This window comes from Drosophila navojoa, chromosome 3 (assembly GCF_054131105.1).
Source record: "Drosophila navojoa isolate 15081-1374.11 chromosome 3, UAZ_NAV_1.0, whole genome shotgun sequence".
Classification (NCBI taxonomy): domain Eukaryota; kingdom Metazoa; phylum Arthropoda; class Insecta; order Diptera; family Drosophilidae; genus Drosophila; species Drosophila navojoa.
The window spans coordinates 14,181,726-14,200,765 of NC_142891.1; the positions used below are offsets into that span (position 1 = coordinate 14,181,726).

Genomic DNA, 19,040 nt, shown 5'->3' on the forward strand with positions numbered 1-19,040 from the left:
ATCGCAAATCTTTTTTTTTTATAAATTAATGATATAGATCTGTATAGACTTCGGATATTACAACATGCGTTATATACTTATTTAAATAGATTAATGTTAACTACGATACATACATACACCGTCTCCAGTCTCGGTATCTATATAATATATATATATACACATATTATTGGCTTATAAAAAGGCCATTGAAACAAAATTGAAGTGTTTTCGTATTATATTATATTTAACATTATCGCTTTATTCATTGTTGTGTTTATAAATATAGTGAGAATTTTTTATTTTCAAAGCTTTCAAAGGACTTATTAAAGTGGCATTTGCCAGTTGTTAACTGTACAGTATAAAAAAGGTTTTATGAAGAAATCTTAAAGCCTACGCTTTATACAAGGGAAATTGTAAAATTATCTTACATAATTTGCCCGAAACGTCGCGATTTACTCAATATGCGGTTCATATATATAATTTAAATTTACATTAAAATTTATAAATAGCTGCTATATATAATTATTACTTGTACATATGTTTAGCTATGTATGGTACCTAATCTGTATCATGCGCATTCGTATTTTGCTTGTGTGTATGTGTGTGTACATGTGTGGGTGTGCGTGCGTGCGGGGGTGTGTGTATGTTGTTTGGGTGTGCGTGTATGAGCAAGTGTTTTTGTGTATGTACGTCTGTGTATGTGTGTGTGTGTGTGTGTGCTGCTGCTGCTTATGGTTTGTGTCAAGATCGTTACGGAAAGACTTAACAATTAGCCGCGCCCGACACAGACACCACAGCCAAGCTTAAAACTAACCTAAATGTATATACAATTATTGGCGGCATTCGCTCCTCACGTCTGCGTGCGCCGGTCGTATTCGCTGCGTCTGTAATCAGCAGGGTATTCTCGCGGCATGACTGGATAGCCGCGTTCACTCCGATAGCCTGGCGGCGGCGGTGGCAAAGCCATTCCATTCGGCAGGTAGTAATTAGACGGCAGGTAATGGTTCGAATAGGCATGAGGTGGCACTGCGGATGGATATCTGTGGGAAATGAAGTAAGGAATTGATTACAAACTATTTAATAGCTCTGTGTTTTCCTCAGTTTGTTAGCTCTTGAGATTTACCTGCGTTTGTCTGGTCTTCGCTCGCGATCACGCTCCCGATGATCTCGATGATAACCGCTGCCGGCAGCACCACTGCCTCCTCGTGAATATAGAGAATCATATCGCTCGCGCTTATAGTCAAAATTGTAACTGCAATGCAAATTAAATTTATCAGTAAATGTTAATGGTGACGTTAGTGCATTCGACATACCGGTCCCGTGGATGCCAACGATCCATTTCAGAAGCATAGCCAGATGGCGCAGGCGATGGTTCAAAGCGCCGACTACTGCCGCCAATTGCCGACGGTGAGTTGAGACCAGAGCGACGTGTGCTACTTCCGTCATAGCCGCTCGGTGGTCCACCGCCGGCACCTCCGTAGTACTCATCGCCTCTATGATGCTTCTTGCGCTGGTCTTCGTGGCTGCCGTGTCGCGAGGATGCCGCTGTATCCATATTAAGGCGTTTGAAAGAAATCGACTTCAGGTTGTCGCTGATTCCAGAATTATTTACAGCCATGCCGCTGGCGTCCGCATCGTTCTCATCCCGTTTTCGCTTCAAAGGCGATTCGTTGGTAAAGCGGCGTGTAGATTTCTCATCGGTCGGCGTACCCGAATAGCGTCCCTGACGTTCCTTGTCCTTGTCTTTATCCTTCTTTTTCTTCTTCCCACTCTTATCCCGCTCCTTCTCCTTGTCTGCAACATCGCCGTTTTCAGCTCGTGGGCGTTTCGATTTTCCGCTGTCATCGGCTGCTGCATTTGCAGGTTCATCCTTCTGCGTTTGTTGCTTAAGGGCATGCTTGTAGATCTTAAACAGGCGCTTGGCATCCAGCTCCGTGAACTTGGACACAAAATACCACAAATTGCTACGCCATTCCTTTTTCTCAGTCTCGCCATAGGGCTGCAGGCAAACGTCAATTTGTCGTCCGATCTGCAGTAGACAGTCTCGCGTATGCTGCAAGTGATCCTGTTCGGACAGACTGCTATCGGGCTGATCTAGAGCTTTGAGCGCTTTCTTCACCGGTCGCATCTTCTCCTTGCATTCATTGAAAATGTTTGGATCCAGGTCACCGAGAACTTCCAGAGCACGCGGCTCATTATTGGCCGTAAAGTGCATAGGTTTATTGCTATTGTTGTCGGAGGCGCTCGTCTTCTTGCTACGAGTCTTAGACTTTTTCTTCTTTTGTGAACTGCCATGCTCTGTCGCTGATGAGGTTGCCGTGATTGGTGAGGCGACAGCATTGCTGATGTCTGCTGCCTGGCGTAAGCTACTGTCAGCCGCCAACGAGGAGCTACCCTCCTCAGCAGCTCCATCCTTTCGTTCTGGCGTACTGACTGCCACAGTGCTTGAATTGAGATTTGCTTTTAGCTTGCGCGGCCGGCGTTGTCGCCGCTTTTCGCCTTTCGTCAGCTCTACATTCTTCTTGATAATCTTGAGCAGGTATTCTGCCCTGGATTGCAAGTGCTTGGCTTGGGGCTTGCGTGTGTCGTTAAGCAGTATTTTCTCGCTTAGCTTGAGCGTTGGATCCAGCTTCATTTGCTCCCAGGAGCCAATACCATACTGATAAATGCCGCGCAGCAAATGGGTGTCCTCCTCGACACCCCACTCTACATCAAAATTGGCTGAACGTGTCTTGATGTTGAAAACCCACTGCTGCCGCTCGACCGCCGAGCTGGGCATGAGCTCGTTAAGTGGATGCAACTCCTCCTCACAGGCCAGCAGAGTTTTGGCATTGAACGACACCCCGCCCAGTTTGACAGAGTAAGTGGCGCGGGTGCGTCGCTGTTTGCTGCCCTGTTGTTCGTCTTCTTTCACAGTCTTGTTTTCTTCCTCCTTGTGCTCGTCCAGAAACTGCACGCAGCGCTGATGGAGCATCTCGCCAACGCGCTTTAGCTCCGCCAGTGGCTTCTCCTGCAACTCCGCATCGCATGCTATCGCCTCCAGACGCTGCAACGGCGCTGGAAACTTTTTATAGCTGCGAATGAAACGTCGCAGCTCTGCATCGGTGAAGCCACTGATTTTCTCCTTCATTGCGGGTCGTCCGCGTTTGCGCTGCCTGCCGCCTCCATCCTCGCCACCAGCTCCGCTGGCATCAGAGCCCATTTCATAATCAGAATCACCTGAATCGTCGCCCTGCTTGGAACGTTGTCCGCTCTTGGGTGCGCCTCGCTTGCCGGAATCGTTTTTATTGGCGGCAGCCGTTTTGCGTCTCGGCGGCAAGTACAAGTCCTCCATTTCCTTAGCACGCTCCTGATCCTCAATGACTTTACGGAAACCCTCGGGTATAATGTCGTCCCAATCCTTGCTGTCATCATCATCGTCAGCCCCTTGCACGTCCTTACTCGTCGACTCACTGGGCTCGTCCTCCTGGAACGCAGCTATGCTGGCCACCTTGAAAGCTGAAAGAAGATCGTCGCCCGGCATTTCCGGATCTTCGTTGCGTGTCTCAGCGCGACGCAGTATTTCATCAATATCGCACACAAGCTCCTCCTCATGCTCCTGCTCATCCTTAAATAGTTCCTCTGCGCCGAACTTAAGAATGGCCGACAAGTCATCTTTGTTAAAGGGGTTTGAATTGGACGAGTGACCACTGCCACTTTTGTCTAGCACCGTTCGGCCTGTGGTGTCCATGCGCTGGATCACCAAATGGTCGAGCACCATCTTCTGCTTGGCGCGCTCTACAATTTGCTCCTCGACGGAACGCGCTGTGACCAGGCGATAAATATTCACCTGATTCTTTTGGCCAATACGATGGGCACGGGCTTGCGCTTGTAAATCATTCTGCGGATTCCAATCCGAATCGAATATAATGACTGTATCAGCTGTGGCCAAATTAATACCCAAACCACCGGCACGCGTCGATAGCAAGAAGCAAAAGTCCTGACTACCTTCGGCATTAAAGTGATCCAAGGCCTGCCGACGCATTTCACCCTTGATGCTGCCATCCAAACGCTGAAACGAGAAATGTCGCTTCTGGAGATAATCAGCGAGCACATCTAGCATGCGAACCATCTGTGAAAATATGAGCACACGATGACCCGTTTCCTTTAACCGGCACAGAAGTTTATCCAACAGCACTAGTTTGCCGGAGCCCTTCAGTAGCACCTGGAGCGCTTCGTCTTGCTGCAGGCCAAAAAGCTCAAATTCTGATGGACGTATGAGTGCGGCATGGTTGCAGCACTTCTTCAGTTCAATGACTATGTTAAGGAAGGTGGAGGTAGAGCCGCGTTTGCCCTTGCGAAGTGCATCAAAATTTTTGGTAAGTATCCATTTGTAGTACTGCTTCTGTAGTGATGTCATCTCCACACGAAGTATTTGCTCCACTTTGGCGGGCAGCGATTTCTCCACATCTTTCTTGACACGTCGGAGTATATATGGCTCGAGCTGTTGATGTAGGCGCGTGTAGCCCTTGTCCTCTGCATTGCCATGCTGCAGCTCAAAGTTCTCCCATGTATCGAATTTCTCAGGCATTATAAAATGGAGCAGAGCCCAGAGCTCTTTCAGTGAGTTCTGCAATGGCGTACCCGTAATGAGCAGTCGATGATTTGTGTCGAATTCCTTGAGCGATTTGTACAACAGAGAGTCGTCATTTTTCAGCCGATGCGCCTCATCCACCAGCAATGCCGCCCACGGAAGGGTGCCCAGAAATTGTTTGTCCTTAAGCACAATCTCATAGGTCGTTAATATGCAATTGAATTTCAGTCTTTTGGAGCCTTCAAACTGCCACTCGTATTGCTGTATTAGCTCGCGCGACTTAACGTCACCCAGGTATGTAACTACATTCATATCGGGCGCCCATAAATCGAATTCCCGCTGCCAGGCGGTCATTGTACTGAGCGGCACCACACATAAAAACGGACCATACAGATGATGAATCTTGAAGAGTGAATAGAGAAAACATATTGTTTGAATGGTCTTTCCCAGACCCATCTCATCGGCCAGTATGACGGAGTTCTCCTTGCACCAAGAATGCAGTAGCCAGTTCAGTCCATCCATTTGATAGTCACGGAGTGTTAGCCCCTCTGCCAGAAAATCGGGCTGTGACCTGATGCGCGAGAACTTGGGACGATATTTGATCACACGGCAGTGACGAGAAGGCGTCCACTTGGAGTTTTCTCGCTCGGTGAATTGTTCAACGCATCGTTGCCATTTCCTAAACACTAACGTTGCATCCTCCCACGTGGACTCTGAATAAGGCAACGATTGCCATTTGCACAGAAACTCCTCGCTGCCGTCGTCGGGTTTCGTGCCACGTGCTATTATACGATCCACATTGTTATAGGACTTAAGCAGATCATGCTGCAGCTCTTGTTGGCATTCAAAGTAATCGATATCTTCAGGGCCTGCATAGCGTCGCCAGCAGGCTGTGTCCTGCTCTTTCTTGATGAAGTTGTCTAGCTTTTTCATGCCCTTCGCCTTCATTTCGCGCAGCGTCGTTTCCGACTCCCAGGTATTGTGTATGTAGCTCCAGCCCTTCCACTTGATCAGGTATTGCACCTCCAACGGCTCTGAGGAGTCCTCAAAACCCGCATTCGGATCACATCCATTCTCCTCAATGGCATAAATTGTCGTTTGATTTCCGGTACAGCCTTTCTTGCCATCACGCTTCGCAAGGATTCGCTCAATAGTTTCGCACTTCTCCTCCTCCTCAGCGGCGGCCGCATTAGCCGCTGCTTGACTTTCATCGTACTCGAATTCCAGCAAGTCCTCCGAGTCAGTGGCCTCGTCCTCAGACGCCTCTTTGTAACTCACAGCAGCTGCGGTACGACGAGTTGCGCACCTGTCATTATTAAGATATGATTTGAGTTTTGTTGAATCTTATGATATATTTACATTGACATACCTTTTGCTCGCATCATCATCATCGCTTTCCTCAGAACTAAAGGATTTCACGCGACGTCGCGACTGTTGATGTTGTGACTGTTTGTTGCCGCCGGAACGCGCATTGCACTTGCGTTTCTGTGTTGTGAAAGTTGCCTCATCACTCTCAGCGTCGTTGCTCCCGTCGCTCTCGTCGGAGTCCCAACTGCGTATGAATAGATGCTTAAATTGTTTCGCTCAAGAATTCTAAAATAATACGATTGCACTGCCTTTTGTTTGATCTATAAATCGAAAAGCAATTTTTTGTACGGCATCCCCTTTAGTAAAACCTAAAAATGTTCTTTGAGAACATTTCATAGTTAGTTTTATCTTAAAAAAAAAAAAATAGTAAAAAAAAAACTTAATACTGCACGTTTCCTTGATCTAATATTTCATTAAAATATTCAATTAACACAAAACGTAATAGAGACTGTTGTATATAAATTCATAATCTAACTAAATGCTTCTAACTGGCAAACGGTTGAATGCAATCAATTTAATTATAATTTATTAAACTTACGTTTGGGTCTTTTTCTTCTTTTTGGCAGGTCTCTTTGATTTTTCTGCAGCGGATGGCGCGGCTTTGCGCGGCTGTCGGGTAGAGCGCTTAGGTCTGTAATCTTCCTCCTCATCCTCCTGTTGGGTTGTGTAAAGTAGTTGAGCTAACGTGTTGAAGAGGCACTAAATAATGAAAGAGGTTTAACTTACGCTGCTGCTACTGCTGCTGGAGGATGTGGGCGAGGCATTGGCGGAGCTATCACTGGCATCATCTTCATCGGCGCTGGCTTCGCTGACGGCCTGTGATTGTTGTGTCTTGTCTTCTTCACCATCTTCTTCTTCATCATCATCATCATCGTCGTCCTCATCGTCATCATCCTCTTCGCCAGCCTTGGCAAGGGTTGCTGCAGAGGTGCCCGAGGAGCTGCTGCTACTACTCGTGTGCAACTTGCTGCTGTTGCTGTTGTTGTTGTTGCTGTTGTTATTACTGTTTGTTCTGTCCGGCTCGCCGCCAGCCTCTGCATCCGAGTCAGAGTCACTGGCACTGGAGTCACTGCTGGAACTGTCATCCTCATTCCCATCCGTAAAGCCATTCGTTTTGGTATCTGCTTGAGCGGCCACTGCTGTTGGTGGAAAACCTGCCACCGCCGTTTTGGCAACCGTTGGCTCCTGCGAACTGCGTCCATCGCTGGAGTTACCTGAGGAACTGTCTGAATCAGAGTCGGAGCCCGAGGATCCACTCCCACTACCGCTGCCACTGCCACTGGCCTCTTCTCTTGTGTCATCTTGTTCGTCTGAGCCTATACTATGCGACGATTCATTGAGTGCCTGTGCAAGAATAAGGAAAAACAAATATTGTGAATCGCATTCAGAATCTGGACATTTTCATTTGAATAAATACATGATTTGATTTGTTTAATGCGTTTAACGTGATTTGAAGATAAAAAAAAAAAAAAATTGATTTACTCCTCTTTTAACCTTTGCCCAATCATAAAAAACATTTTAATGATTGAAGAATACTTTCGGATTCATCCGCCACTTGTAATTCTTATAGATCAATTAACATTATATGGCTTTATACATTATAGCTCAATATCTATATATTCTTAAGAAAATGAACATCTCTGAAATTCTCACGGATTATTTTCGTATTGATAGGCTTAACGTAAACAGAAAACCGATTGCTTGTAATCTTGTTTAATATTCCCACAACCTTTCTGTAAACCTGGGTTTATATATTCTGTATCCCTTTAGCACATAATAGAATCAAAGGGTTGACTGAACCTGATCCTCTCCAGCTATTTGGCCTTATATCCTTTGAATATACAAATAAATAGTAAGCAACTAATCTTTCCAAAACACGCGATTTGTGATTAAATAACCCTACCGCATCATTGGCAAATGGCTGTGGTACAATATATCAACTAAGATCAGACGAGAGCTGAAAAAACACCCTGAATCCTGGCCATACATTAGTGAAATCCTTATATTACCGAAAAGCTTCACGATACATGCAAAATGTGAGAAATTCAGTGCTTGGCACAGTCTAAGATGTCGCCAATGTAATTGAAATGCCTTGTCGTAAAAGAATAACGTATTTACATTCAAATTTAATGGCTAATCCTCTCCAGAAATGCATATACTAGTATTAAAGGACATTTTTTGATATAAATGTCAGCACTTGTTGGTTTCAACACGTTGTCTGATCCGGGTAAGCAGGCATACTGTTAAGAAATGGAAGATTAACACTTTATACGCGATCCTGGAGAAAAAAGCCGGTAAGTTCATTAAAAGTACGCGGATTTCATGACACTGACGACATTTTTATGGTTTAACTGAACAATATTGTTGCTCAAATTTAGAGATATCGGATAAAACTGATTGAAAATATGTTTAAATACAAGAATTTAGTTAAATCAAGACTAGTTCTCTGCAAGATTTGTTTTGGCGGGCTGATATTCCTCGAGAATTGGCCAGAAATTCATAGTTTGGAGCACGAGGAAAACTTTGCACCTGACAAAATGTGGTTACGTAATCGATGAAAATTTTCAATTTCTACTCGAATCGCTCGAAAACAATGCAAAATATGCATTTTTGTATGCGGCATTCAACGAAAACAAACTGAAATGCCCAAATTCAATCGAAATTTGCGAAAATGGGTACCCAATGGATTTTCAGAAAATTAACACTGGCTGCCACGTTGAGTCCTCTGGAATCGGTTGACGTTGTGAAAACAGTGAAACACTATTGAATATACAATATTTAACACTTTTTTCTTTGAAAGCCATTATTGCTGTTACACCAAGAGCTGTACGTGTGACGGAGTCTCAAACGGGGGGACACCTCTTGGGATAGTCTTCTTGACTGGCACATGCCACACCCACAAAATTAACGTAGAAATTCAATATAGCACAGTTTTTTATAATAATACTCACACGACGACTCGAACTCAACTGATTGATATAGGCTTGTTTTGAATGATAATGAAATTTCATAGTTTTCTTCTTATTTTTTTTCTTTTACACGACGTTCACAGTCACAGCTTTTTCAAGGCCTACTTACCTGGCTCATTATATTTTCGTGGTAGCACACAGAGTTGCCTTATAGCGCTCATTAAACATGCAATACACTATTTAACGGTTTTGATAAATGTTTGTTTTGGTTTGAAAGTGAGCCACTTGTTTTTAAATGCAGTTTTCAACTACACAAAAGATGTTCACGTCGCCTTGGTCTATTGCTGTAAAAAATACGCCATTTTGTTTTAAGCAGGGCTGCACTGAAACTGAAAACTATCGAGTCAACCAGGGCTGCAAATACCGATAAATTCATCGTCACTACACACACACCTGTTCCCACTGCATCCAGCTGATTCCTTATACTGTAAGATATCAATATTAAGTTGGCAGTTCCGCAGCTGCTCTAACTACGTCGACGCTTTTAGTTTTAGCTATTTTCTAAAATTTACAATGCTCGTACATTAAATACTGAAAGAATTTCAGCATGTAGCACTCGTGTATACCTACGGACGTGTACAAAATGAAAGAAGTGGGCATAGCGCTGCCCACATCGCGGGGTATAGGCGTAGGCATTGTTGGCGCTTTTCTTCTATTCTTCGTTTTCTATTATTTTTATGGGGGTTACATGACGCTTACGCTCTTTGCAGCCATTTTACTACGTATGTAAATGGAAATATATCTGTAATAGTTCCAATAGAGCTCTTTATTTATTTACAGTTATCTTTTACCATGCACAAGACCTACTCTTGTATCATCCGGATTTGCCAACAAACTCCCGCATTTACATACCCATCCCCACAATGCACAACTTGCCGCATCTTACCGTTAGCATAAAGACGCCTGATGGAGTTACACTGCATGCCTTTTGGATAAGTCAACGCGAGGAGCGTTGCAAATCTGTGCCCACACTAATCTACTTCCATGGCAATGCGGGCAATATGGGACATCGAATGCAGAATGTAATAAGAGAGTACCTAAAATTTGATTTGTCATACCAGCCTAATTCAATTTGTTTCTTTCGTAAGGTGTGGGGCATTTATCATCATCTGCACTGCAACGTCTTGATGGTCGAATATCGCGGCTATGGTCTATCGACTGGCGTGCCTTCCGAGCGTGGTCTAGTAACAGATGCACGTGCCGCAATTGATTATTTGCACACGCGCCATGACTTGGATCATTCACAGCTTATACTGTTTGGTCGCTCACTGGGCGGCGCCGTTGTAATCGATGTAGCTGCCGACGCTGTCTATGGCCAAAAGTTAATGTGCGCCATTGTAGAAAACACATTTACTAGTATACGTGATATGGCGGTCGAGCTGGTGCATCCATCTGTGAAATACATACCAAATCTATTGTATAAAAATAAGGTAATTTGAATTCATCTTTCTCTCTCGTGTATTTGTTTTCATTGCATTCATTGTACACTTCCGCTTTTCTTTCGCAGTACCATTCACTTAACAAGATAAGCAAGTGCTCGGTGCCTTTTCTATTCATATCGGGCCTTGCAGATAACCTAGTGCCACCGCGCATGATGCGTGCCTTGTATACCAAATGCGGTAGCGAACAGAAACGTATGATTGAATTTCCGGGGGGTTCACACAACGACACCTGGATAGTCGATGGGTAAGCTATAGATAATTTCGGAAGCCTCTGAGTCACTCAAACAAAAAATAAAATAAATCTCTACTCCTCTAAATGATAATTGCTCCTAATCAGAAATATTTTAAACTTTATAATCTAATTAACATTCATAATTTTTTAGTTACTACCAAAGCATTGGAAACTTTCTGGTCGACCTACTGCAGCAGCCTTCTCCGCTGCAAAAGCCACCTGAGAAAAGCAACGTCTGGGTCGAGCTGGAGCATAAGATCATCGATGTTTAACTCCCCCTTATTTGATAGGTATACACATACAAACTTACACAAAAAGTGTTCTATTGACTGTGTTAACACTGCATTGGTTTATTACTGATGCACACATACATACATAGAGACAATTCATGTGTGTTCATGATAGTTAAATATGTGTGTATGAAAGGTGTTTTTAAATCTGAATTCTGCACTAGGCTAAGACATTTTACGTGCTTATAGTTCTGTTAATGAAGCTGACAAGCATTGGGAACGGCTAGTTCCATATTTTAAATGTTAAACTACTTATGTATATTAGTTTAATTGTTAACGAGTAACAAATGAAATTAGTTTTTAGATTAGCTTAAAATCTAAATCAGGTTCCGCAAATGCAAAAACAATAAATTATTTGTAAATTCAACAACTAGAAGCCCAAGAATTGTTCCTCAGCGCTATCCTCCGGGTCAAAGTCTTGGTCATCGTCGTCGCTTTTTGAAGTGTGGTTAGGACTCTGCTGCTGTTGCTTCGACTCATCATCCTCGGTAATGATGGCCGCTGGCTTGGACTCGGCCTGTGATCGATGATGGAACACAAATGAAACACATTTACTTGCTGTCCACGCCTGGGACAATATGCTGTCCGGCAAGCCGCGATTGTTTGAGCAGTGGAACCACTGCGACAGATGTGAGGTGCAGTCTGTATTCTCTGCTGGTGGCTGTCTTTGCACGTCCTGAAAACAACGCTTGCACTTCAGTCTGAAAGATTCAAGGAATACATATACCATTTTCATTTCTTAATAAATCACCAGTCACTCACTTATTGTGCGTATCGGATAACACGTTCGCCTCGAAGCTAAATAGATCTTTAAGATCATCGCGTGTAAAATGCTTTTCTGAAGACTCATTGTTGTCTATGATTGTGCTGGACAGCGACTTCTTGTGTGTCTGCCTTTGCAGGATTTTCTCCTCAATCGAACCGCTCTTAAATTAGAGTTAATATATCATATGGAATTGGAATTGCTTCGGGACACTTACTGCGACCAAGCGATAGATGTAGCAGGGCTTCTTCTGGCCATCGCGCCATACTCGAGCCATGGCTTGCTCATCGTTAGCCGGATTCCAGTCGGGATCGAACATGAATAAACGATTCGCGCCTATCAAATTCAAGCCGCAGCCTCCGGCTTTACTACTTAGCATAAAGAGAAAGCAATCGGTACTGGGATCGTTGAATCTGTCCACAACCTTGGAGCGTTTCTTAATCGTCATGGTGCCATCCAAACGAACATACGTGTACTTTCGCTTGCGTGCCAGCTGCTCAAACAGATCCAGCGTCTGCGTATAGTTCGAAATGAGCACCACTTTGTCATCGCTATTGGCTCGTATGGCGGCCAGCATAAAATCCAACAGCATAAACTTTCCGCTCAGCTCCGGGTTCACGTCTCTACAAGTATATGCAAAAATTGGTAAAAAATACATTTTAAAAATAATAGTTGAACAAACTTCGGCTTGTAGTTGGACGGTAAAACATTTTGCGAATTCTCGAAACCCTTTTCCTTTGCAGCAATTTTCTCGTATATCAAATCCGGATGATTACACAGCTTTTTCAACGTTGTTATGTCAGCCAATGCCGTCAGCGATGCCTTCTCATTACAATCTAATTAAAATAAACATGTTTTACAAAAATTGGCTCCTTTTTATTGACTTCTTACTTACCTGCCAGACTGCGCCGCACCTGATCCGATTTGAGGAAATTGGTATAGATTTGGAGTTGGACTGGTGTTAGCTTGACACACACGACCATTTCAAATTTGACCGGCAGATATTTGGTCAGGATTTGATTTGTACGTCGTATGATACATTGATTGACCAAACCAATTAATTCCTGGGTCTTCTGCAAGGCTCGTTGACGTTCGGCATCCGTAGAATCAGCATTTTGGCCGCGTAAAATTGAATTTTCAAAGTTACGTTTAAAATCCGCGGCAGTGCCCAACATTTCTGGATTCACAAAATTGACCAAACTGAAATACTCGGTCAGATCGTTTTGTATGGGAGTGCCGGAGAGTAAAACACGTCGTTTGGTTTTCAGTCCCATGAGAGCCTGATATGTGAGATTATCGCTGTTCTTGAGCCGATGACCTTCGTCACAGATGACCATGCCCACCTCTGTCTTGCAGAGAATATGTGCGTAGAGCCGGAATGTTTCGTAGCTGATCAGCAGCACAGGAGTTCCACAGCGCGTTGCTGTATTCATGGCAAACTGTTCGAGAGCGCGTGTCGTGTCTTCTTTGGAGCCACCCTCCATGGCCAGGCAGTGCATGCGGCCATGTAGCCACTTAGTAAATTCCTTCTCCCAGTTTTTTACCAACGATGATGGGGAAACAACAATGGCCTTGGAGATCGTTGGTTTGCAATCGGGGCTTTGACGCAGCAACGTCCACGTTAAGGTGACGCACTGCAGGGTCTTGCCCAGACCCATTTCATCAGCCATAATACAGCCATTGAAATTACCTCGCTTACCTTCCACACATTCATACATAAAACGCACACCTTCACGCTGATGTGGACGCAGCACGTTGCTGAGGATTGGGTCAACTACGACATGTACCTGCACTTTGCTTGGATCCATTGACATACGCTCATGCTCGGTATAGGCCGGCGGCACATATAAGACTAAAGCATTGCACGCCTGTGGATCGTGCAGGGCACGCCGCACTATGGTACGACGCACCCCCAGCGTCCGATTTCCTCCATAATCTGGCACGTAGTTGGCAATGGGTACTTTGAACTTGCGCGCTAGCACCTTAGCAATGGCCTGCTCATACTCGCTATTCGAGGTGAAGCGTACCGGGAGCGGCAGTTCAACTCGATTGGTCGCATCTCGTAATGCGCTTTGGCGCTTCTGCAGCTCCTCTTGACACACGCGTTTATTTTTCTTTTGTAATGGAGGGGTGAAGGCGTCCTTTGATTTGATACGTACTCCCAGTCTTTGACTGGGTGCCAAACTGCGTCGCTATTCAGAAATGAGAAGAAAATTATCCACATTTACTTGAAACTGCAAATAGAGAAATTATGCGCGCTTACCATTTTATATATTTTTAATTTAAAGGCGCGGAATATCAGCTGTTGCCATGTCGTTTAACAGCACTGTCAATTTGAACAGCGTTTGGGCACACTTCGAAGGCAACAATTTAATGACATTGAATTGTTGAAGTCCATTGAATAATTATATGAAAGTATCGCTTTCACTATTTCAAAAATCTCGTCTCTTGTTATTCTTATTTGAAATTATAAAGTTTTAAGCATTAACAAATTTCCAATATAGATAAATTTTAAATTCGCATGTGTTTTATAAATTGACGGTGTCATTCCAACACAATTTCGTTTGGGTGACCATAGAGTGTGAAATACAAAGTATAGTAAAATAAATACATGTATATTTTACAGCACTAGTCTTTTCGCACTGTAACTTTCTGAATAGAATTGATAAGAACTAGCGATTTAACCAATTTAAGAACTGCCAGGGAAACCTAACTATATACGTGTTACAGTTACTCATATGTGGCATCACATCTAAATACAATGTGTACATACTAAACATCTGCAGAGTATAAATTTATCTCGCTACGAGCGGTCGCTGCTCGGGTTTCGGCGATTTGCAGTCGTGGTGTTTTGTTATTGGCAGCAAGCAGCCGTAGCAGCAAACAAGATTAAAAATAAACTATCCTGAAATGTTACTACTTTGAATGAGCGAAAAAAAATGCAAGCAACACAGCTGAGCACGTCACAAACGCACAAATGCAAGAAAAAATGCAACAAAAATACACAATTATTTTTGTCGGGTAAGGTTAATGGTCATAAATGTAAAGACCCCCAACACATACATACGTACACATTTACAGATATGCATGTGCATGTATGAATATAATATATACTACTTTTTTCTTTTGACAGTCTACCATCCATATATTTAAATGAAACGTTGATTTCAAATTAAAACCAGAGAAACTCTACTAAAACGGACAACGCGATAAATTAAAATATATAAGTAAACCAACGAATAACACGTTCAAAGTGAAGGTCAACGCCACTAGCAACAAACAAAAACAATAACAAGGTGATAAGTAACGGCTACGGTGGCTGCCAAAAACGATAAACGAACAGCACCAGCTGCTTGGAATTGGAGCTAGCATTCAAGTTCAAGCTTCAGCTCCCAGTTCCAGTTCCAAATCCAATTCCAGTTCGAGCCAAACGATACGATGAGCTCAACTACATTGTCGATCGTGGCACAGCGTCTGCTGTTGCCGTCGTTGCTCTCTCTGCTCCTGCTGATTGTGAGCGTAATTAGTGATGATGCGAGCACGATGCCCACTCAAAACATGTCGCACAAGGAGCGCGCCGAACTGCGGTAATTGAACACAGCTACATATAAGCATTTCCTAACATGTCCATTTTTTTTTTTTTTTTAGCGAGGAGTCACGCGAAATGTTCTATCATGCATATCATGCCTACATGGAGAACGCATATCCTGCGGACGAGCTGATGCCACTTTCCTGCAAGGGACGGTACCGCGGTGTGACGCCTTCCCGAGGCGATATGGACGACATATTGGGCAAGTGAGTACTGCTGACAAAGACAACGAAACCCCCCGACAAGTTTAAGACTCGACAAATTCGTGTTATAGAAATTTTTTTGAATTGATTAGATAAAACCTTGAAAATAAGTGTATTATTATATTAGGTTTTTATTCGCTTTGAAATTGCTAGACAATCTAATCTTATTTATATATAAGCAATAACGATATAATACAGTTTTAGTACATATTTTATATATGTTATCAACTTTTAATCAGTAATCTTTCCAAGACCTCAATGACTGTCAGATAGTATATTAAGAAATGTCTGATATCCGGAACAATAATATTACTGATCATTCTGCTTTGCAGCTTCTCTATGACACTGGTGGATTCGCTGGACACCTTGGTGCTGCTTGGAGACTTTGCCGAGTTCGAGCACGCCGTTAAGCTCGTCATACGGGACGTGCAATTTGATAGCGATATCATTGTATCTGTGTTCGAGACGAATATTCGTATGGTGGGTGGCTTACTGTCGGCTCACATACTTGCTGAATACTTGCAAAAGCAAGCAGACGTAATGCACTGGTATAAGGGTGAAATGCTTGAAATGGCCCGTGAGCTGGGATATCGCTTGCTGCCGGCATTTAATACCACGACGGGTATACCGCATGCACGCGTCAATCTGCGACTGGGCATGAAGGACCCGATGTTGAAGAAATCAAGGGAAACGTGCACCGCCTGCGCCGGCACCATTTTATTGGAGTTTGCCGCATTGTCGCGGCTAACAGGCGATCCCATCTTTGAGGTGCGCGCACATGCTGCAATGGATGCACTGTGGAAGCTCCGACATCGCGGCTCTGATCTAATGGGAACGGTGCTGAATATACACTCTGGTGATTGGATACGTCGTGATTCGGGCGTGGGCGCTGGCATCGACAGCTACTACGAATATCTGTTCAAATCCTATGTGCTACTCGGGGATGACAAGTATCTGGCTCGGTTTAATCGCCACTATAACGCCGTGATGAAGTACGTCAGCGAGGGACCCATGCTGTTGGATGTGCTGATGCATCGGCCGCATGCGAAGTCGCGAAACTTCATGGACTCCCTCCTGGCGTTCTGGCCGGGACTGCAGGTGCTCTCGGGTGATCTAAAGCCGGCGGTGCAAACCCACGAAATGCTTTACCAAGTGATGCAGATGCACACACTCATACCAGAAGCGTGGACGGTAGATTTTCAAATACATTGGGGCCAGCATCATCTGCGGCCGGAGTTCATAGAGTCCACGTATTTCTTGTATCGAGCCACCGGCGATCATCATTACCTTCAAGTGGGCAAAAAGGCGCTGAAAACGCTGCAGAAGTACGCGAAGGTCTCCTGTGGCTACGCAGCTGTCAACGATGTGCGCACCGGCAAGCATGAGGATCGCATGGATTCATTTGTGTTGTCCGAGACGTTTAAGTATCTGTTTTTGCTGTTCTCTGAGCCACAGGATTTGATCATCAATGTGGATGAGTTTGTGTTTACCACCGAGGCGCATCTGTTGCCACTTTCTATAGCACAGCTAGGGAACTCCACGTTTAGTAAGGAACATTATACATAACTCCATGAACTACGAGAATTAATTAAATACTTATTGTTCATAGGCTTTCGGCAATCGGACGAGCACAATGTACTCGACTTCATGCGGACTTGCCCCAGTTCCAATAAGCTTTTTCCTGAAAAAGTACGCAAACCATTGCGCAACTTCATTACGGGCTCGTGCCCGCGCACCATCAGTGGCAAGCGACTCAGTGCCCTCGATTTTCAGGCAAGCAATGCAGATCATCTGCGAGCTGTATATGACATGGGCATCACCATGGTTTCGGTAGGCGACCGAAGCCAAGGCAAGGTGCGACTGTTTCATAGTTTCTATAATGTAAGTTTTATTTTGCTTCTTTCCTTTGTTCGTTCAAGGCTTCTCATTTGTATTTTTTCATATATTCATTCATATATTATATAGCTAAGCCTTTCAAAATGTATCTAATTCATTTATATATTTGTCCATAGGCTAAGAGCCAAGAGGAAGGCGAAATGGGCTTGCAGTTCATGCAAGAAATGCTAGAGCTAACCAAAATGCAGAGCATGAACCAGCTGGCACAGCTGCAGGTGCGTAACTCAAATGCTAAGAATTATCCGAAGCATTTGATAATGGTGAGATTTTGAGCGACAACTAGAATATTTATTTAGTCAGATTCATGATCAATTATTGTCGAAGACTGTACAAATTTATAATTGAGTTAATTAAAATGTATTTCTGTTTTATTTTGTAGGCCGTTGCTTATGCTTTGGATGAGCAGTCGCAGGACTGGACCGCTTTGGTGGCCGGCCCATCACACTTCAGTCCAGAGCTAATCGGTGAACAGTTTGTCGAAGGTGAAGTAGTGCTGGCCAGTCCGTTTCGTGCCTGTGACGAGAAGCTGGAGAACTCCAGCGATATATCTGGGAAAATTCTTGTCGCTGAGCGCGGCGATTGCACGTTCGTGAGCAAAGCGCGTTTGGCACAAAAAGTGGGTGCCACGGCACTGATCGTCTGTGATAATGTATCAGGTTCTTCCGGCGAGACGCAACCGATGTTTGCGATGTCCGGCGATGGCAAAGACGATGTCGCTATACCCGTCGTCTTCATGTACAGCCAAGAGTTCAGCAAGCTGTCGGCGGCGATGCAGCGCCGTCCACAGCTGCGTGTTCGCATCATGCAAATGGTGGAGTTCAAGCGGTGGCAACTGGCCAAAGAGGCTCATCAGAATGAAACAGCGGCAGCATCAGCGGCTGCCGCTCTGGCTGCGGGGACGATGCCAAAGAAAAAGCCAGACAAGGAGTTGTAGTGACTGCTGAAACATGCGCTAGGGCCATCTCTTTAACGCTTCGGTGTGGCGTTTTCTTTAGTTCTAAAGTGCTTTTCGATAAACATTTCACTAATTAAACAATCATATATAGCATAAATAAGTTTATAAATCTTAACTTTCGTTCAAAGCAGCAACGGCTTGCGAATCTTTTTGCACTTTACTATATAAAAGTAAGAACTGTAATTTAAAGCTAAAGCATCAGTCCGACTGGGCTCGTTAGCTCTCCACCTCGGTCGATCGGCCAACTGTTGAAACAGTTTTTTAGCATTTCATTGAACATTTTAAAAAGAGTTATCACTACTCAGCTTCCTAGTTAGACAGCTGACAGGCTGTTCTATCTGAGTGTGTATCCGTCATGTATAATATTATATGGATATTGTATCTGTAAAGAATCGTACTTATAGAGCATAAACATTCACAATTTTTATATGAATTTTACTTTCGTGTAAGTATATCTTCTGTAAATATATTAGATGGTAGTAAGAAAAAAAAATATTCAAATTGTATTAATAATAACTAGATCGTAATGTTGTATTTGTAACGATTAAAAGAATGTGTAGCGGAAATTTATTAGTTCATATACCAAATGTGTTTAAATACATCATTTAAAATAATACAACGGTGTTCGAATCAATTGAAGGTTGGATCGTCAAGAGAAAGGCCCGCCCCATGTCAAAATTGGAATATCGTGTTGTTTAATTTAATTTAATTTATACATATTAACTTCTTTATTCAGTTTGTTTTAAATTTTGTGTTAAATCTAACACTGCTCTCTGCCTGA

General features: G+C 43.7%; 4 protein-coding genes across 6 annotated transcripts; 2 read left to right on the forward strand and 2 right to left on the reverse strand.

The window, feature by feature from the left end:
• Window positions 1–204: 204 nt before the first annotated feature.
• Chd1 (chromodomain-helicase-DNA-binding protein 1) lies at window positions 205–9,188 on the reverse strand. 2 transcript variants are annotated; one of them, XM_030385429.2, is made up of 7 exons: window positions 8,999–9,188; window positions 6,647–7,264; window positions 6,459–6,574; window positions 5,922–6,104; window positions 1,293–5,858; window positions 1,103–1,231; window positions 205–1,019 (listed from the first exon to the last, which is right to left on the reverse strand). In XM_030385429.2, exons 1-7 carry the CDS (start codon window positions 9,005–9,007, stop codon window positions 830–832), a joined length of 5,811 nt encoding a protein of 1,936 aa, XP_030241289.1. In that variant the 5' UTR covers window positions 9,008–9,188; the 3' UTR covers window positions 205–829. The 2 variants fall into 2 exon arrangements, with proteins under 2 accessions (XP_030241289.1, XP_089114752.1); XM_089258626.1 differs by lacking the exon at window positions 8,999–9,188 and adding an exon at window positions 8,872–8,946.
• A 113-nt stretch (window positions 9,189–9,301) lies between these two features.
• Bem46 (abhydrolase domain containing 13-like protein Bem46) lies at window positions 9,302–11,229 on the forward strand. Its single transcript, XM_030385439.2, has 5 exons — window positions 9,302–9,611; window positions 9,670–9,911; window positions 9,978–10,319; window positions 10,397–10,575; window positions 10,715–11,229. The coding sequence occupies exons 1-5, from the start codon at window positions 9,473–9,475 to the stop codon at window positions 10,833–10,835; spliced, it is 1,023 nt and encodes a 340-aa protein (XP_030241299.1). The 5' UTR covers window positions 9,302–9,472; the 3' UTR covers window positions 10,836–11,229.
• Window positions 10,884–14,012, reverse strand: okr (DNA repair and recombination protein RAD54-like okr). Its single transcript, XM_030385432.2, has 6 exons — window positions 13,880–14,012; window positions 12,512–13,808; window positions 12,299–12,452; window positions 11,834–12,239; window positions 11,616–11,779; window positions 10,884–11,554 (listed from the first exon to the last, which is right to left on the reverse strand). The coding sequence occupies exons 1-6, from the start codon at window positions 13,880–13,882 to the stop codon at window positions 11,224–11,226; spliced, it is 2,355 nt and encodes a 784-aa protein (XP_030241292.1). The 5' UTR covers window positions 13,883–14,012; the 3' UTR covers window positions 10,884–11,223.
• Window positions 14,013–14,089: 77 nt separating this feature from the next.
• On the forward strand, window positions 14,090–18,878 carry Edem2 (ER degradation enhancer, mannosidase alpha-like 2). 2 transcript variants are annotated; one of them, XM_030385430.2, is made up of 7 exons: window positions 14,090–14,637; window positions 14,750–15,203; window positions 15,265–15,411; window positions 15,741–16,954; window positions 17,018–17,289; window positions 17,421–17,564; window positions 17,684–18,878. In XM_030385430.2, the coding sequence occupies exons 2-7, from the start codon at window positions 15,055–15,057 to the stop codon at window positions 18,236–18,238; spliced, it is 2,481 nt and encodes an 826-aa protein (XP_030241290.1). In that variant the 5' UTR covers window positions 14,090–14,637; window positions 14,750–15,054; the 3' UTR covers window positions 18,239–18,878. The 2 variants fall into 2 exon arrangements, with proteins under 2 accessions (XP_030241290.1, XP_030241291.1); XM_030385431.2 differs by having other exon boundaries at window positions 14,092–14,637; window positions 17,421–17,519.
• Window positions 18,879–19,040: the final 162 nt, after the last annotated feature.

Bases quoted from the DNA above. Each gene is read 5' to 3' on its own strand.
- Chd1 (XM_089258626.1), bottom strand. From the start codon at position 8,931: ATGAAATTTCATTATCATTCAAAACAAGCCTATATCAATCAGTTGAGT. The intron at 6,575-6,646 runs GTAAGTTAAACC...ACAACCCAACAG, and splicing joins CCAGCAGCAGTAGCAGCAGC to GAGGATGAGGAGGAAGATTA. The intron at 5,859-5,921 runs GTATGTCAATGT...TAATAATGACAG, and splicing joins GATGATGATGCGAGCAAAAG to GTGCGCAACTCGTCGTACCG.
- Bem46 (XM_030385439.2), top strand. From the start codon at position 9,473: ATGAAAGAAGTGGGCATAGCGCTGCCCACATCGCGGGGTATAGGCGTA. The intron at 9,912-9,977 runs GTAATAAGAGAG...TTCTTTCGTAAG, and splicing joins TGGGACATCGAATGCAGAAT to GTGTGGGGCATTTATCATCA. The intron at 10,576-10,714 runs GTAAGCTATAGA...ATAATTTTTTAG, and splicing joins GACACCTGGATAGTCGATGG to TTACTACCAAAGCATTGGAA.
- okr (XM_030385432.2), bottom strand. The intron at 12,453-12,511 runs GTAAGTAAGAAG...TATTTTAATTAG, and splicing joins GGTGCGGCGCAGTCTGGCAG to ATTGTAATGAGAAGGCATCG. The intron at 11,555-11,615 runs GTGAGTGACTGG...TGAATCTTTCAG, and splicing joins TTATCCGATACGCACAATAA to ACTGAAGTGCAAGCGTTGTT.
- Edem2 (XM_030385430.2), top strand. From the start codon at position 15,055: ATGAGCTCAACTACATTGTCGATCGTGGCACAGCGTCTGCTGTTGCCG. The intron at 16,955-17,017 runs GTAAGGAACATT...TATTGTTCATAG, and splicing joins GCTAGGGAACTCCACGTTTA to GCTTTCGGCAATCGGACGAG. The intron at 17,565-17,683 runs GTGAGATTTTGA...TTTATTTTGTAG, and splicing joins ATCCGAAGCATTTGATAATG to GCCGTTGCTTATGCTTTGGA.